Source organism: Salmo trutta, chromosome 14 (assembly GCF_901001165.1).
Source record: "Salmo trutta chromosome 14, fSalTru1.1, whole genome shotgun sequence".
Lineage (NCBI taxonomy): Eukaryota > Metazoa > Chordata > Actinopteri > Salmoniformes > Salmonidae > Salmo > Salmo trutta.
This window is the reverse complement of record NC_042970.1, coordinates 19795166-19817300: the sequence shown is the minus strand read 5'-3', so window position 1 is coordinate 19817300 and position 22135 is coordinate 19795166. Positions and strand designations below refer to the sequence as shown.

General features: G+C 47.3%; 1 protein-coding gene across 4 annotated transcripts in view; it reads right to left on the bottom strand.

Moving 5' to 3' along the window:
- Positions 1-22135, bottom strand: part of LOC115207567 (semaphorin-3F) — a 100529-nt gene that overhangs the window by 24810 nt on the left and 53584 nt on the right. For 2 of the 4 annotated variants that reach the window (XM_029774769.1, XM_029774768.1), the window contains exons 3-9: positions 18288-18448; positions 17775-17837; positions 17150-17269; positions 10778-10867; positions 8713-8806; positions 895-1011; positions 589-728 (exon numbers count right to left, since the gene is read on the bottom strand). In XM_029774769.1, the coding sequence (XP_029630629.1) occupies positions 589-728; positions 895-1011; positions 8713-8806; positions 10778-10867; positions 17150-17269; positions 17775-17837; positions 18288-18448 (785 nt within the window). The remainder of the gene's footprint in view (positions 1-588; positions 729-894; positions 1012-8712; positions 8807-10777; positions 10868-17149; positions 17270-17774; positions 17838-18287; positions 18449-22135) is intronic. The other 2 variants (XM_029774771.1, XM_029774770.1) reach the window with 1 other exon arrangement.

Below are 22135 nucleotides of genomic sequence, written 5' to 3'. Positions count from 1 at the left end.
TGGGTGTTGAGTAGGTGGGACGCTAGCCCATAGAGGTTAAATACAGATGGAGGTTAAATACACATGGAGGTTAGATACACATGGAGGTTAAATACAGATGGAGGTTAAATACACATGGAGGTTAAATACACATGGAGGTTAAATACACATGGAGGTTAGATACACATGGAGGTTAAATACACATGGAGGTTAAATACACATGGAGGTTAGATACACATGGAGGTTAGATACACATGGAGGTTAAATACACATGGAGGTTAAATACACATGGAGGTTAAATACACATGGAGGTTAGATACACATGAAGGTTAAATACACATGGAGGTTAAATACACATGGAGGTTAGATACACATGGAGGTTAGATACACATGGAGGTTAAATACACATGGAGGTTAAATACACATGGAGGTTAAATACACATGGATTTCAGCGAGTCAGTGTTAGACAAACATTAGTTCTATAGACCCAGACTGGTTCCTTTCCCTTTTTTAATGAAACTGGGGTATATTTGCTGTGCATGTCACATGCATTGTTATTTGTGAATGTGGTCTCATTATTAGTACAATCCATTCTGAGGCTGTGCTCACCAGGCAGATCCGACCGATGCGGGCCTGGGTCACAGGACTCTGGCCCATCTCAGCAGACTTCTCACGAAAGAAGAAGTAAAGCTTGTCGTCATTCCTCTCTGCACTGTCAGGGATGAGCTGCACATGGATGAAGGAAGGGTCTGGGAGAAGGAGAGCGAGAAGGAGAGAAAGATGCATAGGAGGATATGAAGATCACTGAACATCTGGTTGATATCATTTACAAACTGTTTGCATTTCCTGTTTATTAAAGGGGAGAGTTGAGGATTTTGTAAACATTAAATATTATTAAAGAAGACATTTATTTACCATTTAACCATCTGGAGTTATACTGGTCTGTACGCATGGCGGTCTGTTTCCCAGTACGGAAGATGGCAGAGTCTGTTCCCATGAAGTCAATGTAGACCCCAGCATAGAGTTCACCATCTGAGAGAGAGGGGAGAGGGAAGGACAGAATGAGAGGGAAAGAGATTAATCCGCTTAGCCAAATACTTTGATTCTTTGATATAAAGCCAGCCACACCCTTGGCATAAAGTATTGAGGCTCTCCTTACACAGAAACCCCCACTACCCAAATTAAACCTTCTGTCCCTGGCAAGACCCCCTCGCGGACCCTAGTGCCCTATACTTTAAAATCAAAATCAAATCAAACTTCATTTGTCACATGCGCCGAATACAACAGGTGTAGACCTTACAGTGAAATGCTTACTTACAAGCCCTTAACCAACAGTGCAGTTCAAGAAGAGTTAAGAAAATATTTACCAGATAAACTAAAGTAAAAAGTAACACAATAAAATAACAATAACGAGGCTATATACAGGGGGTACCGGTACCGAGTCAATGTGCGGGGGTACAGGTTAGTCGAGGTAATTTGTACATGGGGGTAGGGGTGAAGTCACTATGCATAGATAATAAACAGCGAGTAGCAGCAGTGTAAAAACAAATGGGGGGGGGGAATGTAAATAGTCCAGGAGGCCATTTGGTTAATTGTTCAGCAGTCTTATGGCTTGGGGTAGTTAAGGAGCCTTTCTGTCCTAGACTTGGCGCTCCGGTACCGCTTGCTGTGCAGGAGCAGAGAGAACAGTCAACGACTTTGGTGAGGGCTTTCCCTTACCTACTTCCAGCAAAATATCTTTTAGACTGTCATCACCAGGGTGTCAATGTCAAAGACATCTTTAGCACACAGTGTGGACAAAGACAGATGAACAGCATACATCATAATACACACATAATAAAGATCATGCTGTTTGGCCAAAGGGACTAGCCACTACCCAGGCTTTTTAAAGTTATGTGAATAAGGCACACACAGGGTAGAAGGACCAGAGTCTTGTTAATCAGTGGGGAGACTGAATGTTGGTCCTCCAGTTGCTGGTTGGGTCTCATATGAGAGCAGGTGTCCCAGCATGCATTTAGTAGCTACGGGGAGTTCTCAGGGGTGGGGTTAATGGGACAACAGGGGCTCAGGGCAAAGGCAGCAACAACTATACAACTATACTACTACAGGTCTTTACTGAGTCAACACAGGCCCCGATCTACAGTATAGAGTGTGGATGATATCTAGGGGTAGGGGTGAGGGGGTAGACCTACATGTGTGACCTTTTAGGGGTCAAAGTAGTATCCAGTTCTTATTCCCCGCCATTAGTCACCCATAGCTGATGTTAACTGGTGGAGACGGGGGTTCATTTGTCCTGGTTCCCTGCTTCCTGTAACGCCCTGGACATAGAGAGGGGGTTTTGTTCTTTATTTTGGTTAGGCCAGGGTGTTACATTGGGTGGGCGTTCTATGTTCTTTTTTCTAGGTTGGTTTGTTTCGTTGATTTTGGCCGTGTGGCTTCCAATCAGGCACAGCTGTAATTTGTTGTTGCTGATTGGGAGTCACACATAAGTAGCCTGTTTTCCCTTTGAGTTTTTGTGGGTGATTGTTTCTGTCTAGTGCTTTCTGTTGAGAGTTTTTCCTGACAGGACTGTTTTTCTGTCTTTGGTTTATTTTTGTACAGTGTTCTCCTTTTTTCATTAAATATCAAGATGAACACACATCCTCCGCTGCACCTTGGTTTCATTACTACGACAGCCGTTACAGAATCACCCACCAAAAAACGGACCAAGCAGCGGAGGAAGGAGCAGCACAAGGAGAAGAACCAGGAGAGGAGCTATCTAGAATCGTGGACTTGGGAGTAAAGGACCATGGGCTCAAGCTGGGGATTATCGCCGCCCTCAGTGGGAGATCGAGGCGGCGAGAGCTGAGAGGCGCTGGTATGAGGAAAGGGAGCGCAGCAGACACGAGAGGAAGCCCGCAAAAACATTTTTGGGGGGCACACGGGGAGATTGGCGGAGTCAGGCGGTAGACCTGAGCCAACACCCCGTGCTTACCGGAAGCAGCGTGGTACTGGTAAGGCACCGTGTTATGCTGTGAAGCGCACGGTGTCTCCAGTGCGCATTCATAGCCCGGTGCGCTATAGGCCAGCCCCCCGCAAGTGCCATGCGAGTGCAGGCATCGAGCCAGGACGGATTGTGCCAGCTCAGCGCGTCTGGTCTCCAGTACGCCTTTTCGGTCCAGGTTATCCTGCACCGGCTCTGCAGGGCGCTGGGAGGGCCCAGTTCGCCCAATGCCTGCGCTCCGCCCGTGCCGGGACAAAGTGGGCATTCAGCCTTGAGTGTGGGTAAAGAGCCTACGTACAAGAACTCCAGTGCTCCCCCACAGCCCGGTTTATCCTGTGCCTCCTCCTCGGACCAGGCCTCCAGTGGGTCTCCCCATCCTGGTCAAGCCTGTGCCTCCTCCACGGACCAGGCCTCCAGTGGGTCTCCCCATCCTGGTCAGTCCTGTGCCTCCACGGACCAGGCCTCCAGTGGGTCTCCCCAGCCTGGTGAGTCCAGTGCCTGCGCCCAGAGCCAGGCCTCCTTCATGTCTCCCCAGCCTGGTGAGTCCTGGGCCAGAGCCGCCCGCCAGTCCGGAGAAGCCAGAGCCGCCCGCCAGTCCGGAGCCGCCAGAGCCGCCCGCCAGTCCGGAGCCGCCAGAGCCGCCTGCCAGTCCGGAGCCGCCAGAGCCGCCCGCCTGTCCGGAGCCGTCAGAGCCGCCCGCCTGTCCGGAGCCGCCAGAGCCGCCCTCCAGCCCGGTGAGTCCTGTGCCTGCGCCCAGGGCCAGGCCTCCTTCATGTCTCCCCAGCCTGGTGAGTCCTGTGCCTGTGCCCAGGGCCAGGCCTCCTTCATGTCTCCCCAGCCTGGTGAATCCTGGGTCAGTGCCGCCGGAGCCACCCGCCAACCCGGAGCCGCCAGAGCCGCCAGGGTCGCCGGCAGCCAGGGACGCCCGCCAGCCGGGCGCAGCCAGGGTCGCCCGCAAACCGGGCGCAACCAGAATCGCCCGTCAGCCGGGCGCAGCCAGAATCGCCCGTCAGCCGGGCGCAGCCAGAGTTGACCGCCAACCGGGCGCAACCAGAATCGCCCGCCAGCCGGGCGCAGCCAGGGTTGCCCGCCAACCGGGCGCAACCAGAGTCGCCCGCCAGCCGGGCGCAGCCAGAATGGCCGGCCAACCGGGCGCAGCCAGGGTCGCCCGCCAGCCGGGCACAGCCAGAGTCGCCCTGCCAGCCGGGCGCAACCAGAATCGCCCGCCAGCAGGGCGCAGTCAGGGTCGCCCACCAGTCCTCCGGCGCGGCCAGGGCACCACCTAAGTGGGCAACGCCGAGGGTGGAGCGGAGGCCACGTCCCGCACCTGAGCCGCCGCCGTAAGAGGGCCCACCCGGACCCTCCCCTTCAGAGTTAGGTTTTGCGGCCGGAGTCCGTACCTTTGGGGGGGGGGTACTGTAATGCCCTGGCCATAGAGAGGGGTTTTTGTTCTTTATTTTGGTTAGGCCAGGGTGTTACATTGGGTGGGCGTTCTATGTTCTTTTTTCTAGGTTGGTTTGTTTCGTTGATTTTGGCCGTGTGGCTTCCAATCAGGCACAGCTGTAGTTTGTTGTTGCTGATTGGGAGTCACACATAAGTAGCCTGTTTTTCCTTTGGGTTTTTGTGGGTGATTGTTTCTGTCTAGCGCTTTCTGTTGAGAGTTTTTCCTGACAAGACTGTTTTGCTGTCTTTGGTTTATTTTTGTATAGTGTTCTCCTTTTTTCATTAAATATCAAGATGAACACACATCCTCCGCTGCACCTTGGTTTCATTACTATGACAGCCGTTACACTTCCCTGGTTCCGCCCTGGTCAGCTGGCAGTGTGCTAACGTGGGAAGGCCGTGCTGACCATTTACACAGACTTTCCCACCCCACAGTCAGGATCAACTTACACTGACTGTCCCACCCCACAGTCAGGATCAATTTACACTGGTGGCAACTGTGAGGTCTGGCCCAGGCAGACTGACCATGAGTGGAGGGTGGAGGACACTCAACTACCTCATGGTTCCTTTTAGAAGATCCATCAACACCATACCTTACAACATGAAGTTACCACAAACCAAACATGTTGCAATATGTCATGTGATTGATCTGCATGCATTGGCCAGAAAAACATATGATTGGATTTCTCATTATAAATGACCACAACAAATCATATGAATATGCTCTTGGTATTTTTTCAATGAAAGTCACAAAGCTACCATGGAAAGGATTGGCTTATTAAAACTGTGAAGCAGCAGGCAGGGCACTATCGTGTCACCCCAGGTGAGTCGGCACCAGGCTCACCCAGAGCCCCCTGTTGCTCACATGTATGTGTTTATTACATTTCCTGAGTTTTCCCCGCATTCCCAGCATAAGGCGCTCGTAGATTCAGGCGCAGCTGGGAATTTTATTGACCGTTCATTTGCCCATAGTTTAGGGATCCCCCTTGTTCCTGTGGATATGCCCTTCCCTGTGCACGCCCTAGATAGTCGACCATAAGGATCAGGGCTGATGAGGGAGGCCACCGCTCCACTATGCATGGTTACGCAGGAGGGTCACAAGGAGAGAATCAGTTTCTTCCTTATTGATTCTGCTGCATTCCCCGTGGTGCTGGGCCTACCCTGGTTGGCCTGTCATGACCCCACTATTTCGTTGCAACAGAGGGCTCTCAAGGGGTGGTCACGAAAGTGCTCAGGGAGGTGTGTAGGGGTTTCCATCGGTGCGTCTACGGTGGAAAGTCCAGACCAGGTCTCTACCGTGCGCATCCACTCAGAATATGCAGATTTGGCTCTCGCCTACTCAATTACCACCCCATCGACGGGGGGATTGTGCGATAATTCTCCTCGAGTTTCTTTTTTGTGCAGAAGAAGGATGGAGGTATGCGCCCGTGTATTGACTATCGGGGTATCAATTAGATCACGGTGAGGTTCAGCTACTCGCTGCCTCTCATCGCCAGTGCGATCAAGTCAATGCATGGGGTGCGCTTCTTCACAAAATTAGATCTCATGAGCGCTTACAACCTGGTGCGTATCCGGGAGGGGGACAAGTGGAAGACGGCATTTAGTACCACCTCAGGGCACTATGAGTACCTCGTCATGCCGTACGGGTTGGTGAATGCTCCATCAGTCTTCCAGGCCTTTGTACACAAGATTTTCTGGGACCTGCACAGGCAGGGTGTAGTGGTGTATATCGACGACATTCTGATATACTCCGCTACACGCGCTGAGCATGTGTCCCTGGTGCGCAGGGTGCTTGGTCTAGGGTTTGCCAACTACTACCGGATGTTTATCCGGGGCTTTGGTCGGGTAGCAGCTCCCATTACCTCACTGCTGAAGGTGGGACCGGTGCGACTGCAGTGGTCGGCTGAGGCAGACAGAGCTTTTGGTCACCTGAGGGCTCTGTTTACCTCGGTTCCCGTGCTGGCTCATCCGGATCCCTCTTTGGCGTTCATAGTGGAGGTGGACGCGTCCGAGGCTGGGATAGGAGCCGTGCTCTCTCAGTGCTCGGGTACGCCACCGAATCTCCGCCCCCTGTGCCTTCTTTTTGAAGAAGCTCAGCCCGGCGGAGCAAAACTATGATGTGGTTGACCGGGAGCTGTTGGCTGTCATCAAGGCTCTGAAGGCGTGGAAACATTGGCTTGAGGGGGCGAGACACCCTTTTCTCATCTGGACTGACCACCGCAATCTGGAGTAAATCCGGGCGGCGAGGGTGGGCCATGTTTTTTCAAGGTGGGCCATGTTTTTTACCCGTTTTGTGTTCACCCTGTCCTACCGACCAGGTTCCCAGAACGCTAAGGCAGACGCACTGTCCCGGATGTATGACACAGAGGAGCGGTCCATGGATCACACTCCCATACTCCCGGCCTCTTGCCTGGTGGCACCGGTAGTGTGGGAGCTGGACGCGGACATCGAGCGGGCGTTACGTACAGAGCCCACTCCTCTCCAGTGTCCGGCTGGGCGTCTGTACGTTCCGTCTGCTGTCCTTGACCGGTTGATCTATTGGGACAACAAGTTACCCTCCTCTGGTCATCCTGGCATCAGTCGGACAGTGCGCTGTCTTAATGGGAAGTACTGGTGGTCCACCTTGGCCGAGGATGTGAGGGTTTATGTTTCCTCCTGCTCGTTGTGCGCCCAGTGCAAGGCTCCCAGGCACCTGCCCAGAGGGAAGTTACAACCCCACAACGGCCGTGGTCGCACCTTTCGGTGGACTTCCTAACGGATCTTCCTCCCTCACAGGGCAACACCAAGATCCTGGTCGTTGTGGATCGGTTTTCTAAGTCCTGCCGTCTCCTCCCTTTGCCTGGTCTCCCTACGGCCCTACAGACTACGGAGGCCCTGTTCACTCACGTCTTCCGGCACTACGGGGTGCCTGAGGATATAGTCTCTGATCGGGGTCCCCAGTTCACATCCAGGGTCTGGAGGGCGTTCATGGAACGTCTGGGGTCTCGGTCAGCCTCACCTCAGGTTTTCACCCCGAGAGTAACGGGCAGGTGGAGAGAGTAAATTGCCAGGACTGGCCGGGGGAGTGGCGTTCATCCCCTGGGCAGAGATGGCCCAAAACTCACTCCGCAACTCCTCCACTAACCTCTCCCCCTTCCAGTGCGTACTGGAGTATCAGCCGGTTCTGGCACCTTGGCATCAGAGCCAGATCTGTTTGTGGGGCCATTCAAAGTCCTGAGGAGACTGAACGAGGTATGCTACAGGTTATAGCTTCCCCCAGATTACCGTATTAATCCCTCGTTCCATGTGTCTCTCCTCAGGCCGGTGGTGGCTAGTCCACTCCAGGAGTCTGAGGTGCGGGAGGTTCCTCCACCCCCTCTGGGCATCGAGGGGGCCCCGGCGTATGCTGTTCGAGCCATCCTGGACTCGAGGCGTTGGGCGAGGGGCCTTCAGTACCTCGTGGAGGGGTACGGTCCCGAGGAGAGATGCTGGGTGCCGGTGGAGGACGTCTTGGACCCTTCGTTGCTGCGGGAGTTCCACCATCTCCATCCGGATCGCCCTGCGCCTCGTCCTCCGGGTCGTCCCCGAGGTCGGTGTCGGCGCACGGCTCCGGGGGGTACTGTCACGACTTCCTCCGAAGTCGGTCCCTCTCCTTGATCGGGCGGCGTTCGGCGGTCGACGTCACCGGCCTTCTTCTAGCCATCGCCGATTCACTTTTCATTTTCCATTTGTTTTGTCCTTGTCTTACAAACCTGGTTTCAATCCCCCAATTACTTGTTCATTATTTAACCCTCTGTTCCCCCATGTTTGTTTGTGAGTGATTGTTTATTGTATTGCGGTCCGTTATTGTGGCCTTGGATTTATTTTGACGTGTATTGTGATTATTGTTGAGTAAAATTGCGTACATTACTCATATCTGCTGTCCTGCGCCTGACTCATCTACACCAGCTACACACAGACGCATTACATTAAATCCGATTCTTAACAAGGTATGATGCCTTCTGATTTTATCATCAGAGATGAGATCAGCATTGCTCTGCTCTGCTATCCATCTCATGGGAAATAGGCACAGAATGAAAAGGGATACTTTGTCTGCCTGGACAGATTTTAGGCAATACAAACATTTTTAACAAAGTTGCCCCCCAAAAAATTGGGGATAAAGGTTGCTATTTATAGTAGTGGGAGATAAAAGGAGACATACACAGGGGATATGGCCTCAGGGACCATCAGAGTCACTGAGAGAGCCACGGGGACAAACTGGGTGAACTGGACTGGACTGGGACATCTCCAGCCATGTGGCCAAGTGTGGCCTGGATGATGATACTCACTGATCAAAGCCGAGACGCTGTTGAGCTTTGGGTCATAGGAGCACTTTCCCTTCCCAGACTCCACTTTTCCTGGCTCCAAATGCCATATGTATTCCTGAAATGGAAAAATCATAAGAAAGAAGCAATAAATTCATAGTGGTCTTCATCATGTCAGTGTGATTCCCTGGTGGAGGGAAAATTGAGGCAGTTCAATATTCTTCCAGTAGGTCCTCTGGGGCCTATAAGGCATTGTGGTTTGTAAAGGATGAAACATAGACTAATGAGAGTGCCTGCATACAGAAAAAAACTGGATCTCAATCCAACTCTTTTAATGCCTCTCTAGTGCACTAGAATGACTGAGGGCATAATGCGTCAAGGGCTGTTCTCTCTGCACAACAATCTCTCATATGCCAAAAGTCTCTCATCCTCTCTTGGTTAAATTTGTATATGTAGCCCTACTGCTGCTGAGACCTGTACTTCTGCTCAGCAAAAACATGCCTGGGATGGAGGCTGGATGACTGATGCTCATGACTCCTGGCGTCTCTATACACAGCACTGAAAGGTGATTGGCAGGTATTTGGAGTCGCGGATAGAAACAGCCAATGGCATGCGATGACATGCCCTGTAGCCTTGCCACAAACCAGAACAAGTAAAATCCCCTAATCCCTCACTCTCCAATCGAGGACTGAGGGGAGCAGAGAGACGAAGACACCTTTGTCCGTCAACACCCGAGCAGGAGAAAGTGAGGCGCTTGCCAACGTTATTCTCCACTGGCTCCTACGTGCACCCTTATGATATTCCCTCTCACCTTTGATTAAAATCAACCACACATGTAAATCTGAAGGTGTTGGCAGCTCCCTGCAAGAGATGCCAGATGTTAATGTATATGTGGTCACATGTGCCAAAGGTATATTCTCTGAACATGTTTTTAAACCCTTTATGAAAGATGTTACCCGACAGAGGACTAAGTGTTGCATGCAACCATTCATACATAATGGCCCTGTCCTTCTAAGGGTTAAGACTTCCTTCCTGTACTGTGAATGGTGTTACTCAGCTATGTGGATCTATTATTTCCTTTCTGCTTTAGCAGTTTGTGTTTGTCCTGAACCAACAGGTCTGCAGTGAGAGTGGGTCAGACGTTAATCGTGTGAGACCTGTGGGAGAGGTTGGCCCACATTCCTACAGAGGGAGAGGGTGGTGGGGTGGGGTGGGGTGGGGTGGGGGGTGAAGGACTGGAGGGTGGGGTGTTCTGTGTCCTGTAACACAAGTGACAGGACAATGTAAGGAGGAGAGGAAAGAGATGAATTTATCTACCACAAATGGGCTCATTAGTTAGAAACACTGTCATACATCAGTCATTGATGGTGTCAGTGTTATACTGTATTAACCCTCAATGAAAGATCTATATTTGATTGTGTAGTGTATTAACATGTTGTCTGACCTTGTGTAGAAAATCACAGTGCTGGACTTTCATCTCTCTCATGCATAAGAAGCAGGCGACACAAATATTGGAGAATCAGTTCAACAGCACACACACCGACAGAGAGTGTTTGAGAGAGAGAGAGAAAGAGAGAGAGAGTGTGAGTGAGTGAGTGAGTGAGTGAGTGAGTGAGCATGAGAAAGAGAGAATGCTCAAAAGATGGGGCTTACACAAAAATGGACAAATGAACAACGAGAGCAACGCACAACAGAAATATGATGGAGGAAACAAAAACAGACAAACATTTGAATGACCAATTTATTTTCTCCAAATGGACAGGGTCTAGAGAAGACATGCTTAGCAGTGAGGAGATAAACGGTCAACTACACTAGAGACCCAACGCAGTGGGACAATTCAACTGATGATGACAGAGGTGCTTCAAGACACAGAATGAGCACAGACAGAACAGAGGGGTCAGAAGACATGCACAGCCCCCCCCCCCCCTAAAGAGAGAGAGGGAGAGAGGGGGGAGACAGAGTGCGCATGGCATGCAAGCTGAGGCCCAGAGTGGGTCGCCAGTGCACTCCCCAGCCCATAGGGGCAAGGTTCAGGGGCAGACAGGCAGAACCGCCCAGGCTAGTGACGGGCACCTGACCCACGTCCCACCTTTAGTCCCAGTGTCTCGAACACAGCGCTGGGTTCGGCCGCGCGGTTAGCCCTCGCTCCGGTCTGGGGCATCTGCAGGTGCATGGCGGCCTAAAACAGGAGACAGCGACACATTTGGGACGTTACGCACCTGCAGTAGGCAGGACCTGACGTGAGCTCAGTAACTCTGTAAACTGGTCTTGGACTGATGTGACTGCATGACTGTTTAAATAATGTCATTCGGACAGCTTGTGAGGAAAATGTATGGATTTCTCATTCTGTAACATTCTCTGTGCGATGAATGTTTGTGTAGCTTAACTTCACCAGATGGCACGAACATCAGCAATATCCGTTCTATACCCTGTCGTTGAGTCAATACAGTCTCTCACAGTATGGTATATCCACTCAACTCTGGCCTGAGCCACTGCCAAGAACCAATATTTGGCTTTTATAGACACCCCAATGGTGGAACAAGCTCCCTCACGACGCCAGGACAGCGGAGTCAATCACCACCTTCCGGAGACACCTGAAACCCCACCTCTTTAAGGAATACCTGGGATAGGATAAAGTAATCCTTCTAACCCCCCCCCCCAAAAAAGATTTAGATGCACTATTGTAAAGTGGTTGTTCCACTGGATATCTTAAGGTGAATGCACCAATTTGTAAGTCGCTCTGGATAAGAGCGTCTGCTAAATGACTTAAATGTAAATGTAATAGACAATACTAGCTATCATAGCCCCATGTAGGCTACTATCCTTTAGGTTTGTAAAAAGGAAATCACGCCTGAATAATGGCTTAACTGAAAAAGAAAGAATTCTGAAATGTGGCAAGCTGTTAACAATTGATCTGCATGTCTTCAGTTACAAAAGCAGGTTCCTGAAGTATGAGGAGTGTCCGTGTGTGTATAAACATCCACATTAGAAAATGAGCCAATTTCTGGCATTGAGCAGCGTTTCGCCTTCTCATGGTTTCTTGTCTGAAAAAGCTGTGTGTGTGTATGTGTTGGCATGTGGACTAATATGTTGTTGAGTTGTGTTCTTACACTGGTACAGTCATGCCCTATGAGAGATGTATGACTGCGCATGTGCGAAAATAAATAAAGCGCATTTTCCCCTGTTCTGGTTAAGACACCAATGATGAACATGTGTGTTTATTCCTCCGTTAAGTAAACCGGTATTCCTGTCCTGAAGATGTCAGCACCAACAGGTTATGGGCCCAGGAGGGAACATGGAAGCCGATGGAATAGATTATATTTCGACGGAGATGAAAAAAAGTACGAGTTATGGGAGACAAAGTTTTTGGGGCACTTGCGTTTGCTTGGGCTAAAGGCCGCCATATTGAGCGTGGATGAAGATGAAGAAGACAGAGAGAAAAATGAAGAAGCCTACGCCGAATTGATACAGGTTTTGGATGATAAAAGCCTTTCCCTGATAATGAGAGAAGCAGCAGATGATGGGAGAAAAGCGTTGAAGATATTGAGGGAACATTATGCAGGTAAAGGGAAGCCACGTGTGATTAGCCTCTACACTGAACTAACTTCTCTTCAGAAAGCCGCTGACGAAAGTGTTACGGACTATATCATTCGTGCTGAGACGGCTATTACAGCACTGAGAAATGCTGAAGAGACTTTAAGTGACGGGCTGTTGATTGCAATGATTCTGAAAGGTTTGCCCGAATCATTTAAGCCGTTTGCCATCCACATAACGCAGAGTGACGAGCCGACAACTTTTGGCGAGTTCAAAACCAAGTTGAGGAGCTATGAAAGCACCGAGAAGTTTAGCGCCATTTCCACTGACGACAACGTGATGAAGGCAAGTAACATTAAAGTTAGCTGGCCAAGAGGGAGAGATAAAGGGACCGAGATAACCTGCTTCAACTGTGGCCAGAAAGGGCACAAGGCCCGGGAATGTACCGTTACTGGAGAGCGCAAAGAACGGAGAAAGTGGTGTAGTTTTTGCAAGAGCTCCACTCATACTGACGCAAATTGCAGACGAAAAAGAAGAGACAATGTGAAACAAGCAACAGATGCTGAAAGCCACTCATTTGCATTCAGAATAAGTGACTGTCAGGTTAGTGGACTGAAACAGAAAGGGCTGATGGTTGATACGGGAGCAACGTCACATATAGTCACGGACATCGGGAAGTTTAAGGAGTTTGACGAGACTTTCAAACCGGAAAAACATTCCGTGGAGCTGGCTGACGGAACAAGAACGAATGGTGTCGCGGAGAGGAGAGGTGCAGCGGAGGTTTACCTGAGAGACAACACGGGTCGTCGGGTAAAAACAACGCTGATGAAGGCGCTGTACGTGCCGTCGTTTCCACAGGACATTTTCTCTGTTAAAGCAGCGACAGCCAACGGAGCTTCAGTCAAATTTCGACAGGGGTGTAACAAGCTCATCCACAAGAACGGTACCACTTTTGACATCGAGGAGTACGATAGACTTTACTATCTTAACACTGTAAGTGATGAATATGATGATGGATGTCATGGGTGCTATGATATTCACACATGGCACAAAATTCTTGGCCACTGTAATTTTGAGGATGTGTCAAAGTTAGAAAATGTGACAGAGGGAATGAAAATCACAGGTAAGATTGACAAATCTACCCTCAACTGTGAAATCTGCACTCAGGGAAAATTTGTTCAGAGCAGAAACAGAGAGCCTGATGAAAAAGCAAAAGCGGCTCTTGAGCTTGTGCACACTGATTTGGCTGGCCCTATTGAGCCAGAGGCGAAAGATGGGTTCAGATATACTCTAGCATTTACGGATGATTATTCAGGGGCAGTTTTTGTGTATTTCCTAAAAGCAAAGAGTGATACTGTAAAAGCTACTGAGAAGTTTATTGCTGATGTGGCCCCTTATGGGAAAATAAAGTGTGTCAGGTCAGATAATGGCACAGAATTCACAGCCAAAGAGTTCCAGTCACTGCTCAGTAAGAACGCCATAAGACATGAAACTTCAGCCCCTTACTCACCCCATCAAAATGGGACGGCTGAGAGAAATTGGAGAACATTGTTCGAAATGGCAAGATGCATGCTACTTGAAAGCAACCTACCAAAGAACTTGTGGACATATGCTGTAATGACTGCTGCAGTAATTCGCAATAGGTGTTACAATAAGCGTGTAGGACAGACTCCACACTACATGTTTACTGGGAGAAAGCCTGATCTTTCAAAGATGAAAGAATTTGGATCTGTTTGCTATGCATATAGACAGAACAAGAAAAAGTTAGACTCAAGATGTGAAAAGGGTATTTTTGTCGGGTATGATAAAAATAGTCCAGCATACCTAGTCTACTACCCAGACACTGGGAAAGTTCTTAAAAACAGATTAGTCAAGTGTGTTACAAAAGGTGTAGTCGAACACCAAACTCAGACAGATTTGGAAATCAGTGATGATCTTCATGGGGAGAGATTTGAAAACCCCATGCCGAAAGCCAAGATGGCAGATCAAAACTCAGAAGAGACACAAGATGTGCAAATTGAGACATCAGATGGTCAGAGTCCACGCTATCCAGACAGAGCGAGGAAGAAACCCCAGTACTTAAAAGACTATGAGTGTAAAGTGAAATGTGATGACCAGATACCACCTAGTGTTGACTACTGCTACAGAGTAATGTGCAATGCACCACAAACCTTCAAAGAAGCAATGATTTCACCAAAATCAGAGATTTGGGCTACTGCTATGAAGGAGGAGATGGATTCCCTTAGGGAAAATGATACATTCACATTAACCACACTGCCAGAGGGTAAAAATGCAGTGGGGGGCAGGTGGGTCTATGCGGTCAAAAACAATTCAGATGAGACTGAGACATACAAGGCAAGATATGTTGCAAAGGGGTATAGTCAAGTGGCAGGAATAGACTATAAGGAGACTTTTTCTCCAACTGCAAATATGACATCAGTACGCTGTTTGATGCAGCTAGCAGCTCAGTATGACTTAGAGTTACATCAGATGGATGTCAAAACAGCATATCTACATGCTCCTATTGACTGTGAAGTGTACATGGAGCAACCAGAGGGTTTTGAAGTCAGGTCAGATACAGGTGAGCAACTAGTCTGCAAACTGAACAAGTCACTGTACGGCCTGAAACAGTCAGGAAGGAACTGGAACAAAATGTTGCATGATCACCTTAGTGAAAATGGTTTTACACAGAACCCAGCTGATCACTGTGTTTATAACAAACAAACTGCAACAGAAAGGATCATTTTGATAATTTGGGTCGATGATCTAATTATCGCTGCTAGTGATAGTGACTCACTCACAAGTGTAAAAGAAATGTTACGTGAAAAATGTAAGATGAAAGATCTTGGGAGGCTTGGACATTTCCTAGGCATTGATTGTACACAAAGTGAAGGGAAAATAACGATGAACCAAACAAGGTATATAACCAAGATACTGGAAAGGTTTGGTATGTCAGACTGTAAAACAAGGTCAACACCATGTGAACAAAAACCAAACTTTGATGGTGATGGTGAACTTATTGATTCAAAAAGGTATCGTGAAGTGATAGGCAGCTTGATATATGTGATGACATGTACAAGACCGGATATCAGTTGGATTGTCAGCAAGCTGTCACAATACCTATCAGAACCAAAAGAGCAACACTGGATAGCAGCTAAACATGTGTTGAGGTACTTAAAGGGAACAATGAATCAGGAGTTGTGTTACAAAAAGGGGGTGGAAAAACTCAACCTCATAGCATATAGTGATGCTGATTGGGCAGCAGATCAAAGTGACAGACGAAGCATAACAGGGTATTGTTTTAGTTTAACTAAATGTGGACCTGTCATTTCATGGAGGTCTAAGAAGCAGCCAACAGTAGCTTTATCTACATGTGAAGCAGAGTACATGGCACTGGCTGCTACTACACAAGAAAGTTTGTACCTTGTACAGTTATTGGGCGAGATGGATAGTGAGTGCCAATATACACCAGTAACAATCTTTGAAGATAACCAGGGTGCAATTGCTCTGTCAAAGAACCCAGTGTGTCGTCAGAGATGTAAACATGTCGACATCAGATATCATTTCATTCGATCTGCACTCAGTGATGGTAAAATAAGTATTGAATATTGTCCAACGGCAGACATGGCTGCAGATGTTTTGACTAAACCTGTAACGAAGTTCAAAAATGAAAAATTCTTGGGTTACATGTTTGGAATATAAACTGACATTTGTGAGATGAATAACTGTAAGCTAAATGTGTTGATAAAGTTAGGTTGAATACGACTTGTACAGTATAAGAGCAAGTGGGGGTGTTGGCATGTGGACTAATATGTTGTTGAGTTGTGTTCTTACACTGGTACAGTCATGCCATATGAGAGATGTATGACTGCGCATGTGCGAAAATAAATAAAGCGCATTTTCCCCTGTTCTGGTTAAGACACCAATGATGAACATGTGTGTTTATTCCTCCGTTAAGTAAACCGGTATTCCTGTCCTGAAGATGTCAGCACCAACAGTATGGTTGTACCATTTTACATCTCTGCTCCCATACTTAACTCCAGAGAGAGAGAGAGAGAGCTCACAGGAAGAGTCTGACCTGTCTGTTCAATGTGAAGGGAAAATAAAAGCCATCTCATTAATGTACTATAACTAGAACATTCCACTGGCACCCCATAATGGGAGCTGCCATGGCCAATTACCCAACTCCTCACATGGTGAGTACTAGAGGCTGAGGGAGCAAAGAGGGAGCAGGCCAACTGAGAGGCACAGGGCTGCTAGAGCTATGAGTGGATGGATGGATGCCCTTTGTTAGTAAGGGTCATATGGATCCATATGAAATAGCAGAGGGGTGTGAAGAGGTCTAACTGTGTCCTCAGAGAGGAGGAAACAGGGAAATATTATCTATCCACAACTTTTATTTATTCCTTCTTAAATGCCCCAGGACCATCGTTAAGGAACAAGTATTAAATTAAAAGCCGCAGGGTTGGGGGTATTGGAGGGGCAATAAAACAGGGAAGTACTCTGTGGTGGTGATGCCCGGCTCCAGGAAACTCAAGACTTCCAATTAAGGAGTGAGACTAAACAGACAGCACCGTAACAGTAACGCTAACAGCAACAGTGCGCTGGGGACGACAGCTGTGTGCAGGCTGAGACTCCAATGGTTGCCTAGGCATGGGGGCAGGAGATGAAGCTGTGGATATCAGGAGGGGTAGAGGTTTGTGAAGGTATGAATGAAAGTAGGATTGAGAGAGAGGTAGAGAGAGAAAGAGAGGTGTGGGGATGGAAAGAGAGAGCGAGAGAAAGATGGAAGGGAGGAAGGCTGGGTTAGAGGTGTGGGACGGAGACTAAATGTCAGAGCCGTAGTCTCCCTCCTTCACCTCTTCACTGTGTACTGTAGCTTAGGGAACACACACTTAGTGTATTCCAAAAGGCACGGAGCTTGTACCTGTGCTTTGTGTCCGCGGTTGATGTAGGTACAGACGGGGTTGTAGGCTCCAGTCCCACAGACATACAGGTGGGTCCTGTTCCACGGCTCAATCAGACGGATGAAGTTCCCACACTCGCCCTGCATGGGGACAAACATAGACAAACAAGAATGGATTATCAATATGAATGATACCCAGATAGAACAAGGTACAGAATGTCAATATTTCAATATACCAGTATAACAGTCATCTATTTATCCACACCCGACACTGGCCGAAGGGAGACAGTGAGGCTGGTTGGTCTCCTATGAGCTGTTCAGTGCCAGTCCTGCCCTGTCTGTCTGGCCAGACAGAGGGGAACCAGGCTTTTACAGGGCCAAATGAAATCCACACAGGTGTGTGCCACTAGAATGGTTTCGCTTGAACCCTTTTTCAGTAAGCTAAAAACTCAAATAAATACTTAGGCTATATACACCAAGCAATACAGGCACACAAATAGAAGTGAGTAAAAAATATATACTTTATAGATGTTCAATATATAAAGAAAATACATGACTTCAAGTTACAGGTGGCACAAATCACCTGACCTGAAACATAAATGCTGAATTAGTTGTGTGGAAATGGAGAGTCAACAGAAATACTTACATTGGTGTCTTTTCCACTTAGAAGACACTCAGTCTTCCTCTGCTGGGAGACAGGCCAGTGGAGCTGAAGGCAGGGGGGAAACAGAGGTCATTTTATAGCAATAACCCAACCCATCGCACAACCCGTTCAACATCACTGGACTTTATAGCTGTGGGGCTAAACCTGCCACAGGGATATCCACCCACGGTACGATTAGCCGACTAGGAATGGTCATATCTAGTTTTTGTTTTTGTAGTTTTACAACCCTCATCGCCAGAACCCTCATCGCCAGAATTGTGCAGTCAAATACAAACTAGAGGTGAGCTAATCAAAACATCTAACACAGGGCAGCGGAACGGAACATATGACCCTCGGGGGCCGTTTCTGAGAGCTGAGGTAAAGGGTTAGCCTCACCCGGGTTTATAGAGCCCTGGAGAGGAGAGGAGATGGTAGGGAAGGGAGGAAGTGGTGATGGGGGTGACAGGAGGTAAGGGAAGGTGAAGAGGTGAAGCGTTAGTGACTGTAAGGTCTTACAATGAGCGGCTCCTTATTGATGTCATGCAGGTCCAGGGACAGGATGTGGTCCTTGCTGCCCACGTACATGCGGTCGTGGTCCTCGTCCATACGCAGGATACGGTAGTCAGACGTGTTCAGCAGGTAGGCAAAGTGCTGGGCAGTGCCAGTGGACCTCAGCTCTGCAGAGAGAGAGGGGGAACAAGAGAGCAATGTATCCATTTGGGACAGAAAATTGCTGTACACAAACACAGTAACACACACATGCACGCTCAACTGACACATTTCACAAACCACCCCTGTTAGGCATACCGATGTGGGGTTTATATGATGGTTTCCACTAACACTGTTGAAACCCAACACAGCAGATCAGTGACAAGTGCTAGAGAGGGTCTCATTGTGTTGTTGACATCTTAATACTGTCTAAGAGATGCTCCTTCTAAGAAAAGTATATCTATCATTGTCTTTCCTCCACATCTCTGCAAATAACGCCATGGACATCCGCCAAGGATGCTTTTCTCTGGTCATCTGACGGTCTGAGCTCTGACGAAATTAAGAATGCATTTGACAGACATTCCCAAGGAAACAGTAAGAGGACGCTTCCTACAGAACCTTCCATGTGAGACTGGAGTGTTTGTTTGATTTCTTCTCCACGGTTCAGCAGCCATTTACAGATAGGGCAGTGCTGTTTGAGAGGCCCGCCGTCTCTCCACTGCTTGGGCCCTCCACCAAACACAAACACTCTGTGGGACCCTACAGGGTAGGGCTTAGCAGGATGGTATTCATATACTGCTGCTTGACAAACATTGAGTTTTCACTAAATAAGCTGGAAGATCCTGTTAAATGTTTACCTTAATTTTACTTAAAAATTTCAGGAGACCACCAAAAAACAACAGCTCTACAATACCACATGTTCATGTACTGTATGTTACTTTTAGTTGTTCAATTGTGGAGACAAAAAACAGTACAGGAAGCATGTAGGTCTAATTAAAGTCTTCCACTGTTTACACGCTAACAGAACTAAGGTGTACCTGCACATAATCAGAGGAAGATGTCTGGCCATGTCCCCACTCTCCGAGGGTGTTATAGGGAGATGTCACGTCCTGACCAGTAAAAGGGGTTATTTGTTATTGTAGTTTGGTCAGGGCGTGGCAGGGGGGTGTTTGTTTTGTGTGTTTCGGGGTTTTGATGTATGTTTTCTATTTCTATGTTCATTCTATGTTCCCTATCTATGTGTTGTATTTCTTTGTGTTGGCCTGGTATGGCTCTCAGTCAGGGACAGCTGTACATCGTTGTCGCTGATTGGGAGCCATACTTAGGTAGCCCTTTTTCCCCCTGTCTTTTGTGGGAAGTTGATTTTGCATTGCTATTAGTAGCCTGCAAAACTGTTAGTTCGTTGTGTTGCTTCTTGTTTATTGTTTTTGCTGGTTCACCGTTTATCTTATTAAAATATGATGAACCCAACCCACGCTGCGCCTTGGTCTCACTCTAACGACGGACGTTACAGGAGAGTGGGATATGCAAAAAACACATTTCAAATTCGCATATTCATATTAATACACACTTATACATCTGTGAAATAGGAAAAATATGAGCAGCCACCTAAAAATGATAATAATAATAATAATAATTATTAATATTGTTATGTCAACTTCAAACAAAATTGTCCTGGTGTATCACAGCTTCAAAGTGAAAACAACACAGCATAGTAAAAATAAATCAAATGTATCTGCTATTTCAAAAGTGTAAAAAGCAGTTTATTAATATCCATGTTTATGCAGGACCTGTTTCTAAACCAGTAACTCTACTCTGCTATGCCTGTCTAAAGCCAAAGCAGGCAAGTGCTGGTTTACATTCAAGTCCCTCTGTTGAACATAGTGAAAACTACATTCCTATGTAACTGTCTGACTGTCTCTCAGGAAGTTGTCTGAATACCAAGACAAGGCGGGAGTCATGCCCATGTCCTCCATCAAACCACAGGACCTTAAAATAAACTCTATCCACACACATTTCTCAACATACTCACCACTGAATCTGATATTACCAGTCTTTTATACAGGATCTAAATATAACTCTGGGTTACGTCAATAATCAACGATAAATAGCATTACATTTGCTATATTAATACAGTTTGATTTAATACGCGTGTCAGCCAAGCATCTGTTAATAGGTCATCTGTGTGATTCACAGCTGTCGGGGACCTATAGTGCCCTTGGAAAGTATTCAGACCCTTTGACTTTTTCCACATTACAGCCTTATTCTAAAAGGAATGAACTATTCTTTTTTTCTCAGCAATCTACACATAATACCCCATAATGACAAAGCGAAAAAACTGTTCTTTTGAAAAACAGAAATACCTGATTTATATAAGTATTCAGACCCTTTGCTATGAGACTCGAAATTGTGCTCAGGTGCATCCTGTTTCCATTGATCATCCTTGAGATGTTTCTACAACTTGACTGAAGTCCACCTGTGGTAAATTCAATTGATTGGACATGATTTGGAAAGGTACACACCTGTCTATATAAAGGTCCCACAGTTGACAGTGAAGGTCAGAGCAAAAACCAAGCCATGAGGCCGAAGGAATTGTCAGTAGAGCTCAGAGACAGGATTGTGTCGATGCACTGATCTGGGGAAGGGTACCAAAAAAATGTCTGCAGCATTGAAGGTCCCCAGGAACACAGTGGCCTCCATCACTCTTAAATGGCAGACGTTTGGAACCCCCAAGACTCTTCCTAGAGCTGGCCGCCCGGACAAACTGAGCAACCGGGGGAGAAGGGCCTTTGTCACTCTGACAGAGCTCCAGAGTTCCTCTGTGGAGATGGGAGAACCTGCCAGAAGGACAACAATTTCTGCAGCATTCCACCAATCAGGCCTTTATGGAACTGGGTGTTACATAACTTTGTTAATTAAATAAATAAAATAAGTATACATTTTTTTTGGTCATTTGTAAACTTAGGTTCCCTCTAATATTAGGTTTTGGTTGAAGATCTGATAACATTCAGTATCAAAAATATGCCAAAAAAATGTAGAAAGTCAGAAAGTGGGCAAATACTTTTTCATGACACTGTATATCACTGGCGATGTGCTACTTACTGAACAGGAAGTTTAACACAGACACATTCCAGGGCAGTTCAAGCCCTTTCTGAACCAGCCTGTCAGCAACTCCTCAGTGTATGTTTGTTTTCAGAGGCTAGCTGGATGTGACCATCTGTTAGGTGAGGAGGGACTCAGACAACTACAGAGCAACAATACACCCTATAGAACACTCCATATCCAGCTCCAAAACATATGTAATCCAAAAGCATAATCACCAGATAATGTACGGATAATGGAGTGATAATGTACACCAAAGGGTGGCAACAAACACTGCCACACCAAACATATGACCCATGTAATACATCTATAGCTAGTTGCCATATGGGTTTTTTTCTTCACCAAAGCTATAACATAACACATTAAATATCTATAACACTTTTAATACTGTTATGCATTAGATATGCATATTTAGATAATAACACTGCTCCTTTAGTCAGTGAAAAACAGTTCTCTAAACAAATACAGAACCAGGCTTACCAGGCTGTGTAAAAAATTCTATTCCATCAGTTCTCATCTGTTCTGGTTAAAGAATGGATCAGAGAGCACCAACTCTCTCTTTAGTCTCCCCTAATGCTCCTACTGTAGCACTGAATTGAAGCGTTACTAAGAGGAGGAATCTACTGTTTCTATACCAGCATTAGAGGCCTTTCTCCTGGGGGTTTGGCATTGAGCTCATTGTAAACCCAACGTGCCACTAGGGCTTCTTGTTGTATCATTCAGAGAAATGGAACTTCCTGGTGTCTCGTCGGGGGTAAAAAAAAAGAAAAGAA